We start from the raw sequence: 9,200 nt of genomic DNA, 5'->3' as shown, positions 1-9,200 counted from the left end.
AAGTATCTCGTACCCTTTGTCATCTCTTAATCCCTAAGCACTAGCCTGGCAAGGGCTCTGTGGCCACTAATTCCATAAGCTCAAACTTCACTTATTTGCAATGGTTATTGGAATGGTCCTTAGACTACAGTAGAAAGGCTGCCAGGCTACAGAAACTTCTTCCTCAACTCATCCTTTCTGTCTGAACGCAGAGTTTAAAAATCTTGAGTGCTGAGGTCAGTGCCAGTCTGCTCCCATCTGCAAATCACCTGTCTCTAGTCACAACGCTGCATTACGTCTTCACCTTGTAACCACGATCTTCTAGCTACTGTGCTGTAATCTGTACCATATCTGTCTTGTGCACCTAATAATCTATGGGATCTGACACTAAAAACTTACATGAATGTCCTGTATCACCTTATGGAAGGAAAAGGTAATGTAAGTGTGAGCCCATGCTTGTCACTCTACTCACCATGCAAAATTCTGTATGAAGAGTCTTCTTGCTCCAGTACACTCCTGCCCCCTTTTTTGTCGTGAATTGAAGAATCTCCCCTTCTGATCCAGCTGGCTTCCTCAGATCTTTAGATGGAAAAGCCCCAAACACATTGCTGTTCTTGGGGCTGCTGTGGGAGCCTCATTTCTCCCAGCAGGCTGCAGAAGCTCGATTGGTACTTGTTCAGGTTCGCTTTCGTGCCGTGCTGTATGATGGAAGTGGGCCAGCGACACCATCTCTTAATTGCAAGGACAGCGGATTAACCAGAGCCAACAGACACACTGCGGAGGTGGGATTTCGGGAGCGCTCCGCAGCCCCCACCACAACGGCGCCAGCCGGGCTCGGCTCCAAGACGAAAGCTGAACGGGGCAGGTAACCACGATCAGGCCCTGCGTGACCTACACGGAGCGCGGCGGACCCGCTCAGGGCTGTCGGGGGCCGGGACCGGGGCCCTGCGAGCCCGCGGCCCGGTGGGGCGGGGGGAGCACCGGGCAGCCCGGCCCGCGCCCCCCGGGACCCCCGCAGGGGGCGGGGCCAGGGCGGGGCGGGGCTTGTCCCCGGCGGCCTTGGGGCGGGGCCAATATTGTGGCCGTTTCCGCAGGGCGCGCAGCGCTGATTGGCTGAGGAGGAGCCCAGGGGCGGTGCCGAGCTGCCGCTCTGCGAAACAACTTTTGATTGGCTGCTGGCTCTGTGGGCGGGGCCCCGTCGGTTATAAGTGGGGGTCGCGGGGCTGTGGGTGTGAGGTTCGGTGTGGGGTGCGGTGTCCTTCTGTCCGGCCCGGCCAGGCCATGTGAGTGTCCGCCCGACCGGCCGTAGGCGAGCTGCGGGGGGCGCGGCGTGGGGGTGGTGGCTGGTCCGTGCGGGAGCGGGGTCAATGCAGAGCTCGTGTCCCGGCCGGCGGCTGTGGGGTCGGGTGGCGCATTGCAGCAGCCGCAGGCAGGGTTGCCCACACCGCCCCCGGGCGGTCCTGCTTCCCCACCGACTGCGTGGGTGCGTGGGTGTGCGGGCCGTGCCCCGCCGGTGAGGTGCGGAGCCCCAGCTGGAGCTAGCCCGTCTGGCGGCCACCGCTGTGCCCGGCCCGGTGGCTGCCGTGCCCCTCCCGGAGTGCCCCCGCGCTGCCTCCCTGTCCCTCTTTCCCCATCGTCCTTTCCTGTCTCCTGGTCACCTCCGTGCGGCCAGGTCGCTGTTCCCCCCGGGAGGCCGCAGTGCTTGGCGCGGGCGCACCCGCAAGCTCCTTCGACAAGGGGCTGGTTCCATTCCCGCTGACCCCTGGGCTTGCCTCTGCTTCGGGCTCTCCCACGAGCCCGCCTGCTCCCGGTCCGGGGCATCCAGGGAGGCTGCGGGCTCCCGAGGCTGCTGCCAGCGCTGCTCCAGCCTGGGGACACGGGTTCGCGTGGATTTGGGGAGGCTCTCTCTCGAGCGGCTGAGTTTTGTCTTCGCTCATGTGTGTGTTTCCTTAGGTCTGACCCAGCTCAGCAGCCTGCTCCCGGGGCTCCCGAAGGAGGGGCTCCCGAAGGAGGAGCTCCCGAAGGGGCAGCCCCCGGTGGGGGTCCCCCCGGGGCTCCCACCAATCTGAGCAGCAATCGCCGCCTGCAGCAGACGCAGGCCCAGGTGCAGGAGGTCAGTAGCTCTGCCAGCCCGGCTGGCTTCCCTGAGGGATGCCTGGACCCTTCTCCCACTGCTCTGCAGCAGCGATGTTCTTGACCAGTGTCTGTGGCTGAGGGGTGGCTCCTTTTGTTATGCCAATGCCAGAAATTAATTAATACTCGATACTCAAAAATAGGGCGGCAAACCTATTAAAGAGGCTGGAGGAGAAATTGCTTTATGTTTAAAAGCCGCTTAATTCCAGATACGACTTCCACGGACCAGGCTTGTTAGATTTTTTTTTTTTTTTTTTTTTTTTGTTATCTCGTAATCGTGCATCTCTTATGGAAATAAAGCTGTACAGCATCCAGGACAGCTCTTAATCCCTGCGGGCTGCTTCAAGGGAACAGCGTATGCAGTGATGTGGGGGAATCCTTGCCTGGCTTCCCGGGATCCATGTCAGTGGCTTGGCTGCTGACGCGCAGTAGCGCCTTTGTGCCTCACTGGGGCAGCAACATGAAGCTCATAAGTTAATTTTGCAGCTCTCGGGAAGTGAACATATGACTCCTCTCATGAGGAGGGCGGCTTTGGCGTGCTGCTGGAATGGAGAGCTCTTAAAAGCAGATGAGAATGTGAGGCTGAGGACCTGGCTGGAGTGTATTGAACTGATATTTTAACAGTGAGTCTCGGGGTTTTTTTCATTTCAAAGTAGGCAGTGACTTGAAACAACTTCTTTCCTACCCTGATCCTTCCCCCCCCCCCCTTGTTTATGTTTTTTGTTTGTTAGTATCACAACATCAGTTATTGGCTAAGTTACTCCTCTTTTTCAACTGTCTTTACCCCTATAACTGCTCCCACCGTTCTCCCTCCTGCAGGTGGTTGATATAATGTGTGTAAATGTAGACAAGGTGCTGGAACGAGATGAGATGCTGTCAGAGCTGGATAACCGGGCAGATGCACTTCAGGCTGGTGCCTCAATATTTGAAAGTAGTGCAGCAAAACTGAAAAGGAAGTACTGGTGGAAGAACTGCAAGGTGAGTTTCCTAGTACCATCATCTCCTTCATCAGGAGGGAACTGGGCTACCCCTCTCCTGCAGGGCTTTGCAAGTGTAGCTGGGGCTTAGTAACAATTTCAAATGCTTAAGATTCTTTCACTGTTGGAAGGCTTTGAGGCCTCGGCTGTCACACCTTCAGGGCCTGGCTTACGTTCCCTGGCTGTCAGGAAGGACGTGAATTTGTCAGCCTGTTCTGAGTGTTGCTCTTGGACAATCTTTTTCTCCAGATGATGATCATGATGGGAGTGATTGGTGCCATTGTGGTGGTGGTGATTGCAAGTAAGTACCAAAAACCTCAGGCTCAAAGGTGAGGAAACACCAGCTCTAGAGTACTTTAAACTTTTCCTTTTTGGTTTGGGATCTCGAGGGTTTTAGTTGCGTAAGTGTTATCTCCAGTCTTTGGGGAAGGGAGGTGGAAGTGCTGGAACTCCCTCACTTAGTGTGGAAATGGTATGCTTTACCTAGCGTATGAGGAATGGGGGATGCCATCATTGTAGAAATGGGGAATTCTGCCTGCCAGGTCAGGTAAACCTGTAAGTATGAGGGGCACTTACCCTGGCGTGGGTGGGTTGGCAAATTCCTGCCCTGGTGGGTGGTTTGGAGTTCTCTGAGGGACCTTTGGTGTAACTTGCCCTTTTGTTCTTTCCTTTTTTCTTTTTTGTGTTGCTTTGTCTCCAGTCTACTTTTTTACTTAAAAAAGGTCTTCAGTCTGCAACGTACTGTCCCCTGTTACCTTGCCTGTCTCTTCTTGCCTCTGAATTTTTCCTTTCCTTCCCTTTCCTTCCCTTTCACCTAGCTTCTTCATAGATTTCTTTATTGGTTTTATCTTGTGTATAGGACTCTGAGCTGCTTACTAAACATAAATAGATTTTTCAATAGCTGCTGCAGCTTTAGGGAGCATCCTCTAAGTTTAGAGGAAAGGGAAGTTGAGGAGGAGTGGGTAGCTATTTGCTCCTGCTCTTCTACAGGGAACTTTTTGTGTTTATTTTTGGGTGTAAGCTTGTCAAATAGTGCCTGTGTGAACTCTAGCAAAATAAGAATGCCTTAACACAGTGCCTTTTGGGATGAAGGACTTCAGCATGTGAGAGTCTATAGTGTTCTGCCTAAAAAGAGTGGCAGCATGACTTGAGCTTTTCATTGAGCTTCTGAAATAAAAGCTAGTTTGTGTTGGCCAGTGGCTGTGAGCCATCTAAGCTACACGTAGTGATGTAGATTTCTCTAGCCATGGAGAGGTGAGCACTTGAAGAAATGATTTATTCTGCCTGTCCTCATTTCCAGATGACTTGCTGCCTGAACATGGCCATTTCAGTTTTTATAAAGGAGGGCCTACATGATTACCTCAGTCAAGTGCAAAAGGCTAAACACAGTTCAATGAAAGGAGCATTGCCACTATCTAAAAGGCGTGTGTGGGAGTAAAGTCTCTCTCCACAAGGAACAAAAGAACAGCAATTAGTCTGGTGGGGAGTGCCAAATATGCCTTTCATCTATGCACACACAAGCCAGGACCCTGTAGCTTCCTACTGTCTTGTAGCTCTCCAGAAGGAAGACTTTGGAGTAGTGGAAAAATGGGAATTGGTGTTTTACTTTTATGTGCCTAGGTTGAACATCAAGAAAGCTCACTGCCATAGCAGATAGAGGTGAAGGGGACTGGAGGTATTCCAGATGAGACTGAATGAGCTGCACAGCTTTCTGATTAAGAATATCTGCTCTGTTTCTGCTGCCACAAAGCCCTAACTTTCAGCAGGAGTTAGAAAACCTTGAAATGGTTAGCTGGGGATTCAAAGGGAGATGGTGCTCTGGGCATGGATCTTGCAAAGTGACATCAGATGTCCCAGTTTGGCAACTTAGGTCTCTAGAGAGACTATCGAACTGAATCCTCCTAATTGCTATGGGTTCTCTTGAATTTAGGTCCAGGGTGGTCTCTGATGGAAGTAAACTTGTGGCTTTGTGAGCAATTCCCTTGTTCTTCTCCATCAAAAGTAACAAGAGCTGTGAGTTGTTTGAATGTGTTGTCAGACATGGGTTAAATGAACTGCCCTGTTTCTGTAGAGTCTTCTGAGGTATGTGTATCTTGTCTTTTAACTTTTTTTAACAAGCTGAGCTGTAGCCTGTAATCTAGACTGGAAAGAGGGTACTCCTTTAATTTAGAAAGCTCTGCCTCTGTTCTAGAATACACTGGGATCTGTTTAGGCTTAAGAGGAGGCAGGGAGGACATCAGTGGAGTTCCCAGATAAGAGCAAAGTACAAAAGATGGGAGGAGCAGATGCTTTTTGTTTCATTGGGTGTGCTGGGGAAGCCCCTTTCCACTTCCCAGGGCACCTGGAAAGGGGCTAAGTTTTGCATGCTCGCTTCCATGCCCCGGCATTTCATTTGAGTTCATCTCCCTGCAATTCCATTCCTCTTCACCTCGGGGGAGGGCAGAGATGAAGATCTGGAGTGAAGCAGCCCTCGTCCCCTGAGCACTTCCCTAATTCCCTGTGGAACTGAGATGTGATGGATGGTCAGAAGTGCATCTACTGAAGAGGAGCCAGGGCCTGCTTGTGCTACTTCCTGCTCTCATTTTAGGGGGTAGGCTTACAAGCTTGAGGCCCCCAGACCAGCAATTCTCTTGAACTCTTCTAAACAAGCCTTTGGTGCCCCATTCCTCCTGTCTCTCTGGGAGCTGAGGTCCCCCTAGGCTGTCTCTTTCATTTCCTTCCCTTAGATGTTGTGTGTCTGCTCCCTTTCCTCTCCTTTGTCTCTCTGTGCATGGGAAAAACAAATCACCAAGGCCCTCTTAGTAAAAGCAAGGGACTCTGCTGCCCATGGCATCGCAGCCACTCATGCACGTGCAGTTTATTTACCTCCTCTACAATCACAACTGTAATCTCCTCTGGCATGTTCTAGAAATCAGCTCCTGTACTTTTAATGGTCTCTAAGAAACACAATTTACCACCTTACTGAGTCTGTCTGGTCTGTCAGTGGGTGGGAAGGGGTTGGGATGCCAAACTGGTTTTGGCTTTTTTTTTTTTGTCGCTTCCATAGCATACATGTACCTGAAGTTCTGTCCCTCAAAGCAATGGCTGGTTTCCCATTGCAAAGTGATGGTAGTTCCAGTTGTGCTGGACTGACTCTGGTAAGTCTGTAACAAGATGTGTGAACCAGCAGCTCTGGGGGAAGAGACTGCCCAAGCCAAGTCTACTTTTAGCCACCAAATGTCCAGCCACTGTCCTGGTCAGGGGACTACCTTCCTGTGCATCAGTGTGTTAGTGGCAGCTCTGGCTCTCAGGCTGTGCTGCCTTTAGATTTCAATAACCTCCGATCCTTAAACCCAGAAACAATTCTCCATTGGTGTTGGAATATAAGTTCAGGACCCAAATGAAGACCTCCAAGAGCAGGATGCTGTTCACAGCATATCTTGGAGCATGGCTGGAATAAAGGTAAGTGCCCCTTTGTTCTGCTTCACTGTACCCTTGAAACTAATTAAAAGGAAATGACAGAGCTTTGTCCAGTGCAGACTTCTTTTAAATTTAGATACTTGTGCCCTTATCTGCCCCTACTGCTATGAAAGCCGGCTTGTAAAACAGTCTTCCCCATGGCTTCTGGTTCCCTTATGATCAATCATTATCCAGTCTTAAACATCACCAAAATCACACCAGAACAGTGAACTCACCAGAACAACTCACAATGGTGAATGTGGAGCAAGGCAGCTAGAGTAATTCTTCAAAGATGGAAGCCTTCCTGGGAAAGGAAGGTGTCTGGACTGGCTGGTGGATTAAAGCAGCATGTACAGTCTAAAATTCCACACAGTTCAGGCCTGCACAACCCAAACGAACTAGTTGTGCTACAATTCCTGCCAAGTGTTGTGTGTTGCCTTCCTGTTAGTTCTCAGCCTCATTCATGTAGGGGGATGGGGAAGATGTTTTCTTAGGACAGATGCATTTTTAGACTGTTGATGATGCAGTGTCCAAGTGTCTAGCCAAGGCTGGGTATTGAATGGTCATTTTCCAAAGCTGGCAGCTGCTCTGGAGCACAGAGCTGGGACTGAACATACTGCTGAAGGTTGTCCCAGGGTTGAGCCCAGTTCATGAGTCATGTTGTGGATGTCTGCAAAGACTTGCATGCCTAACCATAAATCCTCTGGAAGGCACTGAAATACCATGTTCTACTGGAAGCTCTTCTGAGGTGCCATCCTTTACTGCATCAGCCTTTCTGCTGCTCCTGCACTCTGTTATCCTAGACAAAACAGGGTTCAAAATGTGCTCCAAAAGCAAGGCCAAGGCTTTGGGAGAATAGTTCATCTGTCTAATTAAAAACTCAAGCTCTGCCTTTAAACATGGAACATGCTTAACATGCCTTTGAATGGGAACAGGTTGCCCAGAGAAGCCATGAATGCCCCATCTCTGGAGGTGTTCCAGGCTGGGTTGGATTGGGCTTTGAGCGGCCTTGTCTAGTGAAAGGTGTCCCTGTCCATGGCAGGGAGTTGGAACTAAGATGATATTTAAGGTCCCTTCCAAACCAAACCATTCTGTGCAATGTGCAGCTCCCATATCAGCTGCTTCATCCTGATGTCTTCAGATGTGGTGGAAGAAAAGCCTCAACTCTACTGCTCCTAAATGGATATACCTTAAACCTTCATATTTCTAGATGCCTGAGGCATTGCTCTGGCCTTTCCTAAGGTGTCTCTGTGCTGATCAAAGCAGGCTGCAGGCTCTCATCAGTGGTGGGTTTTGTTGTCTCAGCTGGAGAGTAACCAAATGATGGCTGGGAAGACAGATTTTTCTTCAGAGCCGGAATGCAGCATCAACACTTTTTAAATGAACCTGGCTTCCTTGGGAAGCGACAGAGGTCCCTGCTCTGATGTATCCACTGGGGTTGGAAGCCTTAACTTGGTGAAGAGAGGTAATAATGGGGAGGTTTTATCTTTGTTCTGACCTCTAAGCAAATAATTCTTCTGAGAGATGTAACAGATAAAGATACAGGTTTTACAAATAGGCAACTCAGCCATGTCTGTTGGATACCTGAGCCTCCATACTCCTGATAATCTTTGACCTATTTTTTGCCTGAGATAGAGTGCAACACCTGTTCAGAACACCTTTACTTGCTCCCCAGGTTTCAAATATGAACAGCCCCATAATGTCCTTTTCTTCAGTGCACAGACCCATTAAATGATTTCTGCAGAGGACAAAATTACACTTTCTTTTTATGTTCTTTCTTCCCAGGCTTCTTTTCCAAAAGCCTTTGTACTATTTTTTTTAAAATAAATTTGCCATAAATTTATTAAAAGATTAATAAAGATCATAAGCTTTTTTTAGTTCATTGCATGCACTTGGAAGTTGAAGGCACTTTGCCCTCTTGTGCTTACAAGCCCCCTTTAAATATTGCATATTGTTAAATACAAAGAACTGTGACTGAATGTGGCTGTGCCTGTGGTATGTTCCTGATCTCTGTGGTTCCTGTGTCCTTTCACCCACAGCACTGCTGCCCTTTTCATTTCTTGATGTAGCCTGTAACCCCTTAGATTTTATTGAACCTGTCCCAAGAGCCTGGTAACCCTTTGCTCAAATTCCTTCTCGGTTTGACCTCAGTCTGTGCAGACAAACCTTGACCTATCTGTCCAGCTTCTCTAAGCCTTCCAGCAAGCAGGGTTTAGTTCTTCTAAATATATTGTTTATTCTCCCAAGTGATGGCTTTCTCATTTTTTTTCTAGCTTCCCTAGACACTTATGTTGTACTTCCCTGCATTTCCTCTATTACCTTAATTCTTATGGAAAAACAATAGTTTTGGTATCTGTTCTCAGTCCAAAAAGACACAACCTTCAGCTGTTCCCTGCATGTTTTCCATGTCCTCAAAATAACTGTGCTATGCCTCTAACACACATGTGACTACTGAGCATTCACATCCCCTCAACTTTCTCCTCTTGTACAAATTCACTCCAGCTCAGACCTTTAATTTGCCTTTTGCTGACCTGCAGATCCCCATGCATGCATGCTTTCTTCCCTTTTCTCCAATTTTTTCACATTCTCAGTGAAACACTCCCATTTTTGGGGCTCTTACTCCAGCACTGCTGGCCTTGCCTCTTGTTCTCAGCCAGACCAAGCTCACTATAC

General features: G+C 49.3%; 1 protein-coding gene across 2 annotated transcripts; it reads left to right on the top strand.

Moving 5' to 3' along the window:
• Positions 1–1,223: 1,223 nt before the first annotated feature.
• VAMP1 (vesicle associated membrane protein 1) lies at positions 1,224–6,038 on the top strand. 2 transcript variants are annotated; one of them, XM_082277998.1, is made up of 5 exons: positions 1,224–1,262; positions 1,933–2,092; positions 2,932–3,090; positions 3,339–3,390; positions 5,020–6,038. In XM_082277998.1, coding segments are annotated over exons 1-5 (492 nt in total). In that variant the 5' UTR covers positions 1,224–1,260; the 3' UTR covers positions 5,139–6,038. The 2 variants fall into 2 exon arrangements, with proteins under 2 accessions (XP_082134124.1, XP_082134125.1); XM_082277999.1 differs by having other exon boundaries at positions 3,790–6,038.
• Positions 6,039–9,200: the final 3,162 nt, after the last annotated feature.

Source organism: Coloeus monedula, assembly GCF_965178545.1.
Source record: "Coloeus monedula genome assembly, chromosome: 3".
NCBI lineage: Eukaryota > Metazoa > Chordata > Aves > Passeriformes > Corvidae > Coloeus > Coloeus monedula.
This window is presented reverse-complemented; position numbering and strand designations above follow the sequence as displayed.